General features: G+C 33.2%; 2 protein-coding genes across 2 annotated transcripts in view; both read right to left on the bottom strand.

Moving 5' to 3' along the window:
* LOC112043087 (ATP synthase subunit O, mitochondrial) overlaps positions 1-18,704 on the bottom strand; it is a 385,841-nt gene that overhangs the window by 69,784 nt on the left and 297,353 nt on the right. The window lies entirely within an intron of this gene.
* LOC112043097 (monocarboxylate transporter 10) lies at positions 470-18,512 on the bottom strand. The gene is made up of 3 exons (XM_024078370.2): positions 17,931-18,512; positions 8,062-9,145; positions 470-7,341 (listed from the first exon to the last, which is right to left on the bottom strand). Exons 1-2 carry the CDS (start codon positions 18,202-18,204, stop codon positions 8,070-8,072), a joined length of 1,350 nt encoding a protein of 449 aa, XP_023934138.2. The 5' UTR covers positions 18,205-18,512; the 3' UTR covers positions 470-7,341; positions 8,062-8,069.

Below are 18,704 nucleotides of genomic sequence, written 5' to 3'. Positions count from 1 at the left end.
ACCAAGTCTCGTAACCACTAACCACAGGTCATCACTGGCAACATGGCACATAACTTATTGAGCTTAACACCTACACATTACCTAAATTGATGGACACAGAGCGGCCCTTGCTTGATAAGTGATGTTCTGTTTATAATAATTAGGCGATGGTTTTCCCTTTACCATCCTCATAAACTTTGAAAAATATGCCAGTATATAGCATCCCTGGCAAATTGTTCTATAAGGCACTATGTCTATGAGGCAATATATCCTTATTGCGCCTTCCATAGTGCCTAATTGCTTGCTTGGTTCGTCAATTAATTATTACCCTCAGAATAAGGAACTACTACACTATCATTAAAAACCAAAAAGAACTCTAAAATTGTTGATTATTGTCAGATAAATAATATAAGTAACAATTCGATGTAGATATGATACAGTTGCGCTATATTTGCTTCGCCGTAAACAGGATTTAAAAAAAAGTCAACGCTTGAAATAATAAGTAACTATCTGTATTATTATATTAATTTCTTTTAGGTACAACAATAGGAATTTTATTACAAAATATATAGTATTGAAATATACAAGTAGTAAGTACCTACTACAAACTAGTGTAGAAACAATGACACAACACAATATTTATTATCTTGGTCATTGTACCAGATCACGAAATATGTAAAGACCCCGATAAACGTTCAAATCATCAAATGCGTTACTCAAATGAAATTAGCCAACGCAAAACGTTATTGTTGCAGTCAAATCGTGGACATCAGTCATGGGCCAATAACATGTTCCACATGACAATCTGGTTAAAGCCGAAAAGGAAAAAGTATCAAAATACTTGGACCTTGCTCATGAGATTACCGCCATGTGGAATGTTGAGTCAAATATTATTGTTCCGATAGTTGTTTCTGTCAATGGTCTTATAGCGAAAAGCTTCGACCAACACCTTAAGAAGCTTTCGCTTAACTGTTGGATCAAGAGTCGGATACAAAAGGCAGTGATTCTTGAGACGGCGCGTATTCTGAGGAGGTTCCTCACTCTGGAGCCCTGACCACCGGTTGCTTGGGCACTCAAATGTCCCGCAGCGGTCAGCGGCAGGGTTGAATTTTTTTTACAAGTTTTTTTGGGCTGATATTATTTATAGTTTGAGATTATCTTGTAGATGTGCAATCTCTACAAGTTAATTAGCGTCTAATTATGTAGATTATTTTGCTTTATTTATTTATTTATTATCAACGAATATGCATACTAACTAACAAAGATTAAGAATCAAACCTAAGTTTTTTTTTTTAATTTTTATTACTATTTCGTACTGATTGATGATTTGATCGTCTACCGGCTGCTTAAAATGTAAATTGATACTCGTAGTGATTGGATATGAGAGACCTTTACTCTTTGTTTTGATATGACTTACATTAAACAGTAAATTTTAGGTCAATTACAATTACACGTTATTACAAATCAATCATTTTCAACCAAATCCATTCTTAGAACATTATCAAATTGTTAATTGTTATCAATTCATAGAAAACCGTTGTTAGGAACACTATAAATTGTTAGATATTAATAAAATAACAATTACCATACCTACAATCATTACTATAAAAAATAACCTAATTATTCAAATCCTAAAATGTATACATATAACATGATCACACTATAGAGGAAATACATAACATTGTGTTTAAAATGTCGTTTTTAGCTGCTAAATTTATTGCTTTTCAATCTAAATGAAAGGGACGTTTTGAAAGGGATAAAATTCGATAATTCAAACACTCAGCACAAATCTAACCCTACTGACATTAATTTAATTATTATATAGCTACCTATCTAAGTAAATAGATTTAAAATGTGTATAAATATAAAATGTTAATGTTTTTTATATGATTAAGTAAATATAATCAATAAGAAAATATTTTTTCAAACTTTGATAAAATCAACTAGGTATCTTGAAATGGCGGATTGGTGCAGTGGGTGGTGGTCCTGGATTCGATTTCCGCCTGGCAAACATTTGAGCACGGGTGTTTCCCAATGATATTACATTTGTATATTCATCAATCGTCTTGGTACCTTAGACATAAGCTAAGCTTACTTTGAAAATAAATGACGATGTACGGTCGTACCATTATGCTATATTCTATTTGTAGGTACAATTAAAAAAAATAATGTAGTATAATGGTACGACCACAGACCACCTATACTATGTTAGACACCGCATATACCTATATAATTTTTTTTCTAAATTTATTTTTATACAATATTGCCCAAATGCGGTGTCCCCTCCACCTGGAGGGTGATGATTTGTTTGTGTCGTACCCACACATAAACAAATCACATAAACCAATAACAATAAATACGAGTATATTGCCAAAGGGTTGCCTCAAAATTTTCAGTCCAGAATATGATTCATTAAATTTTTTTTTTTACAAATTCTGTAAGTTCCAATCAAGCTAGCGAACGTATGAAGCCTATATCCTATAGAATATGCAAACGTTAGGATATTTCTCGTCACAACTCTTGGGTAGGCAGATATAACAGGTAAACCGATTGTAGTAACTGGCACTAATAAGATAATAAATTGAAGTTAAAAATTCATTAACACGGTGTTATAGGGTAGTCTGCAAAAAAATTGTCCTGGATTTCGGACATCATCTTCATAACCTGGACTGAAATTTATTAGGCAACCCATTGGCAATATTTAATTTGATATAAAATACTTTTCATCCACTAAACAGATGGGTGAAGGTCGTTTCTAATTTAGATATTAGACTAATAATAATTGAACAATTGCAGTTGCAGTGCATACAAAACAAACTGAATAGTAGGCTATCAATTCGTAATTTGTACCTACTTTCTGCATAAACAAGTGACACACAGGAACAGATATGGGCATGGCCCGTATCCAATTACATTAACTGAATGTGATATGATACTCATTGGATATATCATATTAAAATAGTTATTCTTGTATCACGTTACACTTAGAAAATAATACATCATACATCATCATCATCATCATAGCTTTACCGCCTTACGAGTGAAAGCACAAAATTGGTAAAATGTAATCCACAATGTCACTTAATCTAGTGCTTCCCGGATAGAAATCATAAAAAAACTACCTAGAGTTTCACTTCAGAAATGACTAAGTTTAAAAAAATCAAAATTTCTTCCCGCTAAGCGAGCACCTAAAGAATGGAAACAACCTAATCACTGTCATATTTATGTTAACGAAGCAAAAATTTCTTTTGTGAGAAATCTTTTATAATCTTTACCTAACTAATTTTCATATAGGGCCCCTGCAAGGCACGCTACACCACTGATCATCAGCTTATTTTTAACGGCTCACTAAAGTGCCAAATATCTTCTATAATAGAACGGAGGCATCCTTAATCATTATAGAAGAGATTTGGAGCTTAGACCCAACAGGCTGCTCAAATGTAGGTTGACAGGACAAAGAATAACAATGCTATTCTCTGCAAAAATCAACGAAACACCACCAACATTAACATTAACGGTATACCAGTCTAAACAACGATTTGATACTATTAGACATGTTACGTGCCTACAAAATCACCGCAAAAAGTGATCCGAATTTAGCCACACAGTACACATGCACAATTTTGTGTTTATTTACAATATAACTTGACATTGTAGTTAGGTTTAATTTGTTTAAATAACTTTCATAGTTTACCATGAGACTTAATGAAAGTAAAACAATTAGCCACATTTGTTCGCCTCAGTTTCTAACAATATGATCTTGATTGAGGCATCAAAAAATATACCTACATACAGAAACAAAAAAAAAACTACCTTTAAAATTTGCCTCTAGGTTCGAAAATACACAGACTTATTTGAAGTCTTTTTCAGAGGCAATTTTAAATACTCGTAGGTTTACTCATATAAAATATATAGCTTAAACTTTTTACTTACATGAGATTACCAGGAGCGTCAAATCAAATGACTATAAACGTTCTTCTAACAGAGAACAAATTAAGAAAATGCAAAAAAAAAACAAATATATACCTAATTTGTATAAAACCTATTGCGCCTTGTCAACTTAAATAGGAGAGAACAAACAAAATACCTAGCGATCATCTTAAGTTTGTAGTACATTTTTGTGGCTTAAACTAAGTAATAAGTTTAACATAGTAAATCATCATGATGGTCAATCGTTATTAGAACTAAGTCACGCAAAATTGCACCTTACACGACAAGCCATTAGTGCAAATAAAAAAATAACAGCGTGTTTCAATATGTAAGTTCCATTAACGAATTGACAATATAGGTTCTCGCTCAAAAATATCACACACTCGTACAGTTAAAATTTATTATGTTTGTATGTAGAAATATGTACTTTATAGTATATGTACGTTCATTAGAGCTACCATTGCACCCGAATTGTACCGCCTTGCCTCGTGACAGCTTACGAACGAGGTGAACAGATGACGTATTGATGTAGTGGTACTAAATAATATGTATATATGGTAGAGAGCGTATGTAAGAAGTATAAAAACGAGCACGAGGCGAAGCGGTTCTGGTAGAGTGCTGTGGCTCTAATGAGCCATGACCTTAAAGTGTCTATAAAAATTGACATGAGTAAACAATGAACAGTCTTGATACTTTACAGCCTCAAAAGAAACCTTAATTGTTGAAATACAAACAATAAAGACAAATATAATCTTGTGTCGACAAAATCAATATTTACAATGGCATACGTCATTGCAGTTCTATGTAACAATTTCTATTCGGAATTATTAACTTTACAATAGGTGTTATGTACTTAATTAACAACGTAGTATATTTTTAATGTAACGATTTTTCTAAAACTTTATATCTAATAGCATATTATTATAGTATATTAAAAAAGTAAAAGCACTTCATTAAAAAATTAAATTAATAATTAATATTAGGAACTTTAAAAGGTAACAACTTATTACAATAACAGAGATTTGTATACAGGTTGAACTTAAATGCAAAATATATTTATAACATAAGTAACAGAATACATAATATAATTTATGTAAATAAATAAATAAAATGCGTATTTAAATACGTGATTGCATATTTGAGCTAGACGCGAACTACACGATATCGGTATAGCAAGGCAAGAATGGTGCTACTATATAAATATTTTAATAGCAACCAAAATCTTGCATCAATAGGCATATCTCATGCAAAAAAAAATGTCAACCAATAGCGGCAGAGTCGAAAATAATATAGTTCTTTCTCTTTCTTTAGTTGCGATTGTACGAAAAAGATTGCGATTGGTCTACAATATGTTTTCTCTCTTTACTAGATATCTCGTGGTGGCCTAAGGAACACAGACGTAGCCAGGGTTAACTGGTAGTATAAGGGAGAGTTTTGCTTTCACTATAGTAGCAAGCAACAAACAATTGTTACCTGGGCTACAGACCTTTAGTTTTCCCTGTACAGTTTTATTGAGTTAAATAAAACTGTACAGGGAAAACTGAAGTTTCAATCAAAAACCTTAGGAAAAACTGTACAGTTAAAACTGACACTAAACACGGATTAAATAAACAGTTCGACTGTACAGTTAAAACTGCACAGACTGCAGCTCTGTAGCTCGCATTACTTAGTGACCAGTTTCAGTGTCATTTCAGACATACGTGTTTGCATTCACAAAAACGCGTTTGTATACCATATTATTACATTACATTAGAACCGAAGTCGAAGTGACTCGCCATCGGCCATGATAGGTATTTCTGTAATATTTTGCATATGCAAATTTGCCTGGCTACGCCCGTAAAGATGCACCGATATACGGTAGTTCACTTGGAATGTATAAAAAATAACCATATAGGGAATTGCAATATTGTGCCCCGGCCTATCAGTTTAAAAAAAAATAAGGCAGTCAGTGGCGTCAATAAGACTCTTGCTACTCCCAGTGGAAGTAGCAAGAGTGTTTATGGTGCAGTAAATAACGATGCAGTTGCATAACAGAAATTTCACTCACTTCGTTCGTTTTTTAAAAAATCAAAATTGTGCTAACATTTAAAAATAATGGTCGCGAGCACGTGTACCATAGAGCACCTAAATATTTTCAACAACAATTAAATAGTTTAACTAAGTTTTTTTATATAATATATTGGTACAAAATATGCTTGCATATGAATAAAATAAAATTAATTTGTATTTTTTGCAATTTAAAGAACCAGGCCACGACGTAGAAATACTGGCATAATTTTATATCTCGTACTATAAAATCCTTGTATAATTGATTGGTATTAAATCATAATGACAAGGCTTAACATTGACAATAAATTAAAGGTAATTCCATTCGATTTCATTTTAATATTAAGACTAACATGTTTCGTGTACTTGGGTATTTTATAAGTAAACATCACACTAATATTAAACAGGAAAGTTTGTCTGTAAGTGTGTATGAGTATGTTTTTAATTTACCCTTCACACCGCAACTACTATATTACTATTCTGCATCTACGTTTTTGTAACTAGACTATGTGAGTTCCAAATTCATCTCTAACTCTTTCTGTCTAACACGATACTATAGACAGAGACAGAGATTAATTAAAAACTCACACAGTCGCGATATAAAAATATCGTTAAGATTTACACTCCTGAGCCGATTTGGCTGAAATTTTGAATAGAGATAAATTATGTACTCGATTAACATACATAGACTACTTTATATCGCGGAAAGTACATGATTTGTAAAAACAAAATTCCACTCAAACTGAGTCACGGGCGTCCGTTAATTATTATCAATACTAATTAAACTCTTTGGTTACTTATAGTACGATGGACAGATATTTCAAATATAATTTAATACTTACTACACACAGTAATAAAAAATATCAAGTATCTACCATACTTGTTATAACTATTACATAAAACCACTGATAGTTTAACAATGTAAATAATAATTTATATAATTATGTTCGTAATAAGGGCCGATTCCGCAAACATTGCATAAAATAATAAAAAAACTAAAGTTGCAACTGGGAAGTATAAAAATTAATCAATGTCATGCTAAAACTCGAAAGTAACAAAATATTACCTCAAAATTCAGCAGTATCAACCCTCATTATTTAATGTAAACTATGAAGGCACATATAATTGTCATCTAGTCTTAAATAACTAATAGTGTCTTTTTCTTAAAAATTCTACATACTCGTAAGGACGAAGTCAGGGGAGATTCACCATATCTCTATCTTCCTTATTATAAACACGAAGAATTGGGTGGTAATGTCCTTATAGATGTGTGTGTAACATGTACTCTTAAAGGGCATCCTTAGGAATACATACTTATCGTCTATATGTCCGCCTATGTCGTTAGATTTAAGAATAATCTCGGTTTACAGTAAGTATACCAGATACCTGAAATAAGAAAAAATATAAAAGTCAATTGATGTTGTTGTTGTTGTTGACTGTTGAATTGATAAAAACTGAAAAGAACAATTATTGATAACTGGTTTCAAAATAATATTCAGAATAGATAAATTCAGAAAAAAACCGTTAGGTTTGAGTAAAGTTTGAATATTTTATGGTTCAGAGGCTTTTAAATTTGATTTTATATAAACAAATGTATAGCAAAGTTAGTCAAGAACTGATTTATTCGCAAAAACCATAAAAACATCGATTTATGGCAGTAATTAGGTCATAATATAACACATAAATCAATATTGTTTTCGTATTGCACATTATCAGAAAATACGCAAGCACGTACGGTTTGGCCGATAAGAATATTATCTCGTGTTATCTGGAAGAGGCTACTTTTTTTTAGTTACTACTATACAAACAACTTTGTTTTCAATTTACAATGTACTTATCTCGAGCATTCATTCAATAAACTTACAAAATAATAAAAAAAGTATCAAAACAAAAATAAAATTCAAGAGTCAATTACTTTTTAAATATACCACAGTTATTAACTTTAAAGTTATCGAGAGTATATGCCTATACATAATGTTCGAAATAAGATAAATGGTAACAAGTTAGCTTTATCAAGTCAAACGCTAAATGCTGCAATGAATGAATATGTAATACATAATCCAACAGGTAAAAATGTGTAAAAGAAAATAAATCATAAATACTTACTACTTTTATTATAAAGCACTTTCTCTTCTTGATCTTTGAAATCTCGTAGCAAACATCAACGTTGCGCCTACGATGGGAGAGATTCCAGCCAATGTGAAAGGCAATATGTAAGCTCCTGTTTCTTTGTAAATTAGAGCTGCTATAGGAGGACCCAGTGATAGAGGAAAAGCAGCTAGTCCTAACATACATCCTATACTTTGAGCAGCAAAAGCACTGCCGCAAAACTGAATAGCAATCGGACCGATTAACGCTATAAATGCACCATCGAAAATGCCCATTCCTAAAGATATGCAAACTAAGAGAGGAAAAGATCGACAAAATGGCAATATTATAGTCAGAGTCCCAATTATGTAAAACGATATCTGTTGTAACATAATTCTATTGACACCTTTCTTGTCAGCGAGATAACCGAAAAATAATCTCCCCACACCGGAAGTAATTGCTATGCACTGCAGCGGCAAATTCTCTTGGACATTCGAGAAATTAATGTTGATGAACTTTTTTATATGAACGTAAGGAACGAAGTAACCAAATAAAGCTATAGGCATGGATAACGCCCACAACTTGTAGCTTCTGTTTCTCCAAATTCTAACATCAACTATGGTTTTCAATACCCCCTTACAGCCCTGTTCCCTAATCGGTTTCTCTGTAACTATGACAGATATAGGCTTGAATAGTAAACCGCACAGAGGGACGCCGGCTGTCAAAAGTGCGAGTGCTCTAAACAATCCAGGTAACCCATAATATTTTATCATGTATTCCATTAACGGTGGCATCGCGACCGTAAAAATTGAGCTCCCGATCGTAACGATGCCATTAACTAAACCTAAGTACTTTTTAAAATAGTGCCCAAGGATGGCCAAAGAGGGAGTGTAGGCGAGAGAAGCACCCACACCATACAAGATGCCATAAGTAAAACAAAGGCCGTCTACATCGTCAACTATGAAAGAGGATAAAATCAAGCCAACTACGGCTATGGATCCCCCCAGCACCGCAGTACATCGCAGTCCCATGAAGCTGGTTAGTACACCAGACACCGGTGAAAGTAAGAAAGTCGTTCCCATTGTCAATGCACCCACCAGAGCTGAAACAGAAGACAACACGTATTCAATAAATCGTCATCAGAATTTTTACTACTGTCTGCATCCAGGTCATTCAGGCTGATAATTTAAAATACTGATGGTCTTTTACCCCGTCTTTTGCCCCGACGGACATTTTTGGGTTTTTATCAAGTTCATAGGTAGTTGAATAAGTATATTATTGCCACATATATCTCATGAAACATGATTGTTATATAGTTGAAATTTCACAGATGATGTATTTATGTTGTCGGCATAACAAAAAAATACTAAAAAACTGAATAAAATAAATAAACGAGGGAGCTTCTGTACAACAAAATTTTTTTTGGCGTTTTCATAGATAATGGTACGGAACTCTTCATGCGCGATTCCGAGTTGCAATTGGACTTTTCAAATCATTTTGTAATTTTTTTAAGGCGTTTTAACATCGTGAGTTTTTCAAAACAGATTTCTGATACTTTTATTAGCCTATAATTTGGAATCTTCTAAAAAGTCTTGTACACCGACATACACATAGAAATAAACATAGAAATACATACTTGTACGTATCATAATATGCACTAGTAACGGGTACAAGTATATTGATTAAACGCTAATGGGTGTTATCAAACACGGCGCCACAAATAAATCAGAAGGACACTAGAGGACAATAATTATATCGCGCCCCCTACACTATTAATATTTGCTCAATACTTTGGTAACTTACGAGTAATGTTATAAAGCTAAAGAGTTTGTTTGTTTATTCGGTTTAACACGCTAATCTTAGGAACTACTGGTTCGAAAATTATTCTCGTATTGTATTGAGGAAAAGGCTTTACAACATCACGCTACGACTTATGAGGGGAGCGTCAGTTTAGCAAAAATGGAAGAAAAAATACTTTCGAGAGCTTCCGTTGCGTGCGCTGTGTAAACGCTGAAAGTTTTGCAAAAAATATTTATGTATGACGGAATCATCCTAATTAACCCGTGGAGTGGAGACGTGGAGTCTTAACTGCACAGTTGTAACTGAAAAGTCTAACTTTTCACTTAAATCAATCGCATGTAGTGTTCGTCAATTTTTAACTGTACAGTTTTTCTAATGATTTTGATTGAAATTTCTATAAGATAAAACTGTACAGTTAAAACTGCACTGTTAAAACTGAAAGTCTGTAACCACTAAGTTCTGAAAAAAAGTTACAAGAATGTTTGTCACTAATGCAGATTTTAGGACTTTAAATTGTAAAAGGCATATTTTTTATATATGTATACGATTTTTAATAAGTGCCTAAATTGTATATTTTTTATTCAAGCAATAGGTCAACTTCGTTGTCCATGATAAAATCTACTATTCTGGGAATTAAACAATGATTTCGTTTCTTGGAGTGTGTATTAAAAGCTTAACTGTAATTGTTTCCTTTTTAGAATTCATCCAATTACTTATCTAGTAGTGTAATAAGACTGAAGCCGGCCGCTTACTATAATAAAATTTTTGCTTCTTGGAATGTAGCAGGAAGTTGCAATTTCCACTGCTAAAAGTTAAAGTGGTTACAAATCTGATAACACTTTTAACCACTTTGCCTGAAACTTAAATATGATCTCTTACGCAGGTGGTATATGTATTCTGCGATACGACCAGTTTTTCTCTGAACATCTCTGTGTTAAATAAATAATAATATATTACATTTTAGTACTTTGTTCTATCACTATAGGGCCAGCTGGGCAATTCACTATTTTGGTCTTTATTACCAACCTATTAAAATAAACATCAAATCAATAGACAAAATATCATCTAGCTACAGTTGATATCCACTAGTAGTTACCGGATGACATTTGTTACATAGAATCTCATTTTTGTATATGGCAACTAGTATACGTCAAATACCACTTAGTTTATGTTAAACTTCCTTGTGCAAATAAAAAATGTAATATTACACAATGATAATAACTTTATACCATAGATTAAATTCATTATTATATTTATGAATATATATATATATGTTTTACACTTCTTGAACACACAACTCGATATTGTAGATAATTCTCAGGTAGGTCATAATCATGTAGGTATTATTTGTTTAAATAACGTTCGTTTAATAAGCGACTAAATAAAATTGAGTCAAATTCCCATATTTGTCCGCCTCAGTTTAAATGCGCTAGTGCCCCATCTCTAGTATAAAATATCATTGATTTTACCTACCTATACATACTTACGTAATAAATATGATAAGTTTGATTGTTTGTTTGCTTGATCTCGCTATATTCTGGAACTGATCATTTATTAATTTTATTTTTCTTATAAGCATCATAAGCTGCTTTTCCTTTAATCCTACTAAGTGGAGTAAGTAGAATTGGTACTCCAATCTCTTCCATTCGCTTTTATCACCTACACATTTTACACACATTATCATCTTTCACGCACTGCAATCATTTCTTCTTTGGCCTTCCTCTCCTCTAGTATCCTTCCACTCGTAATTTCATCATTCTTTTGATAATATGACCTTCATCGCTCCGCATCACATGCCCATACCAAACTCTCTAACCTTTCACTCCTAAACTTTTCCATCTCAGCCCCTGTAGCCAAGTGGCACGTCGATTCTCTTTCTACGATCGCAAACGCATCGAAAACTAGAAAAATGTTCCACTTAATTAATTTTTAGGCAATTAAATCTATTTATTTTCATTTTTGCTGCGAACAAATTAGCTATTACAATATTTCACATTTAAAATCTTATTAATTTACTTAATTCTTAGTGATTTTTGATTTGTATGGTAAAGAGTTTTATTTAAAAAAAAATGGGACAGATACGTTGCTAAGTGGAGCACAATATCTCTGTAATCTAATCAGACCACTTCACCGAGTTTAAATTCGTCTTTGTGTTATTAAATCGCAGTTTATCAAAGTTGTTTGGCATCATCAGATTTTACCCTATTTCCTTGGTGGTTGTTTATTATATTCGTAGATTAATTCTTATATATAATGACATAAGTCATTGGATCGATAATGAACCAATTATTCATTTTGCTATACGCCGCAAAAAAAATCCGTGGCCTATCCATCCTAGTTTGACAAAATTCCCTTAACACTCTCTGATCATTCTGAAATTGGAGCATCCTCAATTCCTCAAAATATGTTGACTCTACAATCAAACAATGTAAAGTCAACATCTCTGGTTTCGGTGAAAAGAAAGGCCTAAGGCGCGCACCACGACATAGGTATCTCGAGAAAAGGTAAAGATAGATCTCGACCAATAGCTCCGGGATCGAAAATTTATTGCTCTCCCTTTCGTCCCAACTCCCATAGCAGCGAAAAAGAGAGGGATATTTTCGATTGGGCGCTATTTGTCTTTATCTCATCTTGACGTATGTCGTGGCGCGCATCTTAGGCAAACTACAGTGGCCCATTAAAAATAAGTTGTTTATGATGAGGTATTGAACTCAAAAGGTCATTGTCATATTGTAATTAAATATTTTTTTTTATAACAATAATGACGATGTCGCAAAATATAGCAAAAATTACGGATCTAGCATATGCGGCACCTGAATGGTAAGTGGAAAACTATCGTCTTTATAGACCGTGCAACATTTCGCAAGGCATGCAAGGAATACGTCATACGAAGTCCTACCCAGTAGAACCTGCCCCTGTCGCCATGTGGCGTCGATTCTCTTTCTACGATCGCAAACGCTTCGAAAGCTAGAAATGTGTGGGAATTACATTTGCTATCGACAGGTCACGTGTTCAAGATATGTTTCATTCACCCATTCATTTTACTAGATCGTGCCACTTGTCTACATGGGCTGAGTCGTACCCAGGCGTATAAGACTTATATAACACCTGTTATACCTCATTTGCTATGTTAGCACACCGGCAACCATGCTTATTCACACAGAAAGACAGCGAAGCTAATTAGCGGCAGCATAAATGCCAGTGGCAGTAGTACCAACACAAGGTGAAAGAATTAATGAATAACGTAGCCTTGACCCTCGATTTTAAAAATGTTCTACAGTAAATTTAAATAATAATACATAACATGGTCTACATTCCGAGAGTTCTTTATATACTTACTTACGCTAGTCAGGTTTTAGGATGTTTTTGACTTACGTTATCCATAAATTATTATCTTTTGCTTTGCTGAAATTCGACTTATTAACATCATAATGAAACCGTTATATAAATTATTAGACATTTCTACTATGTACTTATATTAAACAAGGAGCTATTAATTAGCTTTCGAAATACTAAGAATAAGCGAGATAACATCTAATCTGCACAATGAATTTGTTAAATCTACAATAAAAATTCAAGTAGGTATAATAAGGCTCAAAATCATTTTAACAATGATTTTTTTTGTTAAAATTAAAAACCAAAGTAAAAACTGCAACCAACAATTATTAACATAATTTAAATTTAAATGATCATCTCTAAAAAATCTTGGATAAAAAATGTTAATAATTAAAATAAACCAGTTGTAGACCAGACCATCTGCTTACATACTCCAACATAATATGTACATTTTGGTTGAAAACGTACTACAAGCATAATTTTCTCGCAAAAGCTTTGGGCCATAGTTACTGTTAGTCTCTATTATTGGACCACAGTAACTGCACTGATCGCTCTTAGAAAGGGCCTGAAGTTTTTTTAATGTTCATATTTTGAGTTAAGTATATTTTTGTAAAATGATTACTATAGTTATTAAATAAAACACGCGAAGAAAAGAAATAGAAAGTGTTGAAATTTAACATCAATTTTCTCGCGTACGAAGTCCGCTAGTAATAATATAATTTACTAGTTCATGATTCTACAATACGCGCCGGAGCAATCACGCGTAATTTATCTCGCAAACCGCCTTGGTCAGTCTAGACTCTAGTGTTTTAGCGTCTAAATAATCAAATACAATCAGCGCGCTATCAGCTTGTCGCGGTATTTTGACGCCACTCGGGTACAGACAGCAAAAACGCCACGTGCGCCTTGATCACTGGCGCCAGTTCAACGAGCGAGCATAGCAATTATGTATTAGCCACAGATTAAATAATAAAACGCAGATAGAGCACGGAACACGACGGTGTCGTAGCCGTTCCAAATACAAAATTCAAAAACGGATACATTCTCGAGTCAGTACGACACGAAGCGTAGCATCAGTAACTTTCAATACTATTCAAGGAAACTGGCGTCTTATGTATAAAAACTAAATAGAAATAAGAAGTACATTTTTATTGATTATATTGTATTAAAATTATGTAACTGTTGTTAGTGTTAATAAATTTTAAAATACAAATTACGAAAAAAAATTGTGCGGATGTTAAAGAGACGCGTGACGTTTTTTTATGGGTTATCATCGGCTTTACCAAGCTGCTTGTAAAGACTCATTCTGGATCATTCTTTATTCTGTGATAGCTAAGCAAACACTTGATTTACAAGTGCCACAACGAATAAGCCTGTTATGTATACTTGCATAACTATTCCACGTCCTGATATCGTGAAACTAAACGAACCTTTTTTACCTATGTGTTGTCGATGTTTTTATTTTTATTTTTTGTACGGCCTATCTTTAGGCTACATCCTCGTTTACCCATCGATATAAATCGTTAGATGGGCCTCCATACTAAAGAACGCACAATTTTATGTCATTACCCAAAGACGTGCACGCATGTCTTATCTTAGTACGGACGTAACAAGCGCATGCTGTGAGTTGATGTGGACTTAAAAAAATATTTACTGTTTTTTTTTTATTTTAATACCTTAACTATGCCTTCGTGTTCATTTTGGAAGTGTAAAAACACAATCCACAACATGAATAAAGAGAAATGTGTTACTAGTGATGACGTACTCAATGTGCGAAACCAATGACAATTCCGCGACGCTTTTAGGCCCACCTGACGATCTACGATCGATGTGCTTATCATCAGGTATGATTGCTGCCGAGCGCTATGGAAAAAAAGCCCATAATCTATTAGAAGATTGTGCTAGTATTACCAGAGAACGGTCACAACTCCTATTTTTACAAACGATCTTTATGAAACTGTTGTTCCAAACTTTGTTTAATCTCTACGTAAATCATCATAACAATCCGAATCCTTTAGAGATTTATTTGCGGAAAGCAGTCAGAGAGACCGAAAAAAATTCAATAAAAATTGCTTTGTGTATTCTACTGATACACTTTTATCGCCCCAATATCAGTATTTGATTTTTATTTAAAACACATACCTACATTCAGTTTCTATTGGCTTAATTGTAGAATGTAGAGTACATAGTTCGTACCTACATATAGCTTCAAAGTGGACCAAAAACGTTTGGTGTATTTAAATAGGTAGGTTCACGTTCAAGGCTATCTGAATTCTGATTGATATCTTTGAAGATTTAATCACTCTCATAAGTAAGTACCTACATAATTAAAAAATTAAGTGGTAGATAGGCAAATTAATATGATATTTATCTCACAATAAATTTGCTAGATAGATAGTAGTAGTAAGTGATTAAATGGACTATAATAGGTACATAATTTACTTGCTATTACAATTAACATACCTAGGTATATATCTTGCATAAAATAATCCTTTTGATATGTATCTGTAGTACTTAGTTTAAAGCTAGAATTGCACAAACTAATTTTCGCTTACTTATTCAATTAGGGCTTCTAACTTCATTTATAATTCCACGAAATTTGAAACAGTAAACCTACGTACGATACCTACAATCCTACATACATATGAGTACATGTAATGTGAAAGTATCTTGCATCATTTTAATACCTACGATCTACGCCTATTACCTACATACTTGTAAACAATACGCTCAGATTGCATCATTCAGAAATGAACAATATTGACACATTTTTAGGAACATTCATAGATCCAATATGTTTTATTAAACTAACATTGTTGTAAACTATTTATAAAGACCTATCTACTTGAAATAAAGGAGTTTAATTTTAATTGTAGACTGCCTTCTTAGTTCAGTAGTTGGCCTATAATATGGCTTCGGATAGGTCCAGGCTATGAAATATATTTCTACCAACAAACTCTCAACAAAGTCAGGAAGTTTGGGGTATTACACACCCAACTCACCCGTTTAACAGAGCATGAGCCATGGGTCCCATCCATTAACATATTCTAATAGTGATTGTTACAAAGTCAAACATAACCACAGAATACACATTATGTGACATATAACCCTAAGCCCGCAAACTTGGATTAGTGCAGTGGATCGAATCTCTCTCTCATCATAGCACCTCTCCCATAAAGAAGGAGGCTTGAACCCGCAGTAGGTGTTTAAAATAGGCTGATAATGAATCATCATGAATGGAACTTCAGAATTTACATAGGTGTGTTTAACCCTCGTAAATTTAATTTTAAGTTTTTGACTAATTATTATCACCATTATTTTATAATATTAATACCTGACATTTGAAAGTGCTTGTAAACTAAGCCCAATTGAAATAAATGAATATTGACTATTGACTACACTTTTATGAAAATGTACCTATATTAATCAGTTAGACATTTATTAGCATAGCGTCAACATACTGTACATACGCGGATAATGGAGAATACTTCCACTTTGCATTAAATTGGTCATTATTGAGTCTAGTCGCCGGCCCACCACGTGGCCAGTTCCTGAGATAGAAAAGTCCAGAAAAATCATCATTCCACAGAGTAAGGCAAACATAGAGAATGTTACAATATAGGCTAGGCGGCCAGTCTATACTAGAGCCATTTACGGGGCCATCAAAGTCCCATCTTGATATCCATTGAAATTACTTCAATAGGAAACCTAACAACTATTTTTGTTAATCTGTCCAAAGATTTTATAAGTAGGTATTATTAGATATATCTTCATATCTTTTACTTAGTCAACATTATAATAATGAAAGTTTTTTAAATAAATAATACCTTAATCTATATATATGTATAAAAGTCGTGTTAGTTACTCCACTTATAACTCAAGAACGGCTGAACCGATTTAGCTGAAAATTGGCAGGGAGGTAGTTTAGAGCCAGGAGAAGGACATAGGATACTTTTTTTTTGTAGGGGTAGGGTTGGGGTAGGTTAGGGTAGGGTAGGGTTAGGGTAGAGGTAGTTGAAAGTTTACATCGAGTTTCACGCGGACGAAGTCACGGGTGTCCGCTAGTATTGTCTAAAACGTAGAGTTGTGTGTTCAGGAAGTGTAAAAACTATAATATACATAAATATATAATGTAAATAAACACAAAACTGTGCATGTGAGTGCTCAGTGGAGTAGATTCGAATCACTTTTGCAGTCCGAATCTCAAAGGAGACCCCCTTAGAGAGTTGTTCCACCTATCTACTCTGCTTCTGCCTTCGGGCCCCATTAGACAATGCTCGGTGAGCCCACTGTGGTCTCATAAGGAGCCTACGGCACTTACACTATCAGAAAAAAAAAACTGTGTTTGTTGAGCATCATTAAGTGAACCTATGAACATTGTACACCTATGTCACAAGTCTCAGGATATGCTCAGTAGTCAGTTTTCTCTGTTACAACTTACAATGGATGTAACTCGTTTGTTAATCAAACATACAATAACTTATTACATCTTAGCATTAAGCATGTAAGGCATATCTATAACTGAAGCGCAAATCAATATATCTTAAAAATACACATTTGTAAAATGACAAATACCTTATAAAGGTACACAAACTATAACATGCCAATAGATTATTTCTTTCCAAGAATAAGAACATGACCTACAATGGATAAAAATTTTATAATCAAATCTCTTTCATAGATTTAGAAGAGACAGTCATTTCTGCTTTTATAGCTGTTCACAACTAGTGATAAAAATTTTAAAAACTTACCAGCTCTGCTTTCAGCATTTGATACTTTTTCGTCAATCAACTTCTTTTGCAGAACATTATAAATCACACTGTAAGAATTGATAATGCCGAAAACTAGGCCGTTTGTTAAAAACGAAGCTAATATTATCATGTAAGCTCTAAAGCCTCCATCAGGAGGTTCTCTACACGTAGATTTTAATTCTTCTCCATTATGTGCTTGTCCATTTAATTCCCTTGGAGCATTTTCGTTTGTTTTCGTCAGTAAGTCTTTACTTTCCATTGGTAAGGAACCCATCGTCGGGTTAAAATTAACACAATACGCAACAAATTAATGACTTTTTCTTTTAGAATTTAGGCACATGGCCATCCGAAAGCTGAATGGTATGATACAAAATCACAAAAAAATATTAAAACTTTCGGTATTTTCGGAAATTGTACAGCACATTTTATAAAATGTATTTATTATATTATGAAAGTTTACTCAAATTGTTATAACACGATTTTCAGTGTTTATAAATACGATAATTAAAGCAAACTAATAACTTAACTAATAAAACAGGCACATGTCCGTACCGTGAGCACGAAAATAAAAAAATTTATTGAATTTGAAAAATGACATTGACTTCTCAGTACAAACGTTTGACATTGTTGACTTTGACTTTGACGACCATATTTTTATTTTTTAACTGGCTCTGAGTTCTCTTTGAATTAGCCACGACCAAAGATTTTATTATTTGAATATTGACGATCCAATAATAAGTGATCCACATGGATCATAGATTCACGATTCGGTAC

The sequence above is a fragment of the Bicyclus anynana genome, chromosome 13 (assembly GCF_947172395.1).
Source record: "Bicyclus anynana chromosome 13, ilBicAnyn1.1, whole genome shotgun sequence".
In the NCBI taxonomy this organism is placed as follows: Eukaryota; Metazoa; Arthropoda; class Insecta; order Lepidoptera; family Nymphalidae; genus Bicyclus; species Bicyclus anynana.
Note: the sequence above shows the minus strand (reverse complement) of the source record. Positions and strands in the feature narration are given on the sequence as shown.

Bases quoted from the DNA above. Each gene is read 5' to 3' on its own strand.
- LOC112043097 (XM_024078370.2), bottom strand. From the start codon at position 18,204: ATGGGTTCCTTACCAATGGAAAGTAAAGACTTACTGACGAAAACAAAC. The intron at 9,146-17,930 runs GTAAGTTTTTAA...CTTCTGTTTCAG, and splicing joins AAATGCTGAAAGCAGAGCTG to CTCTGGTGGGTGCATTGACA.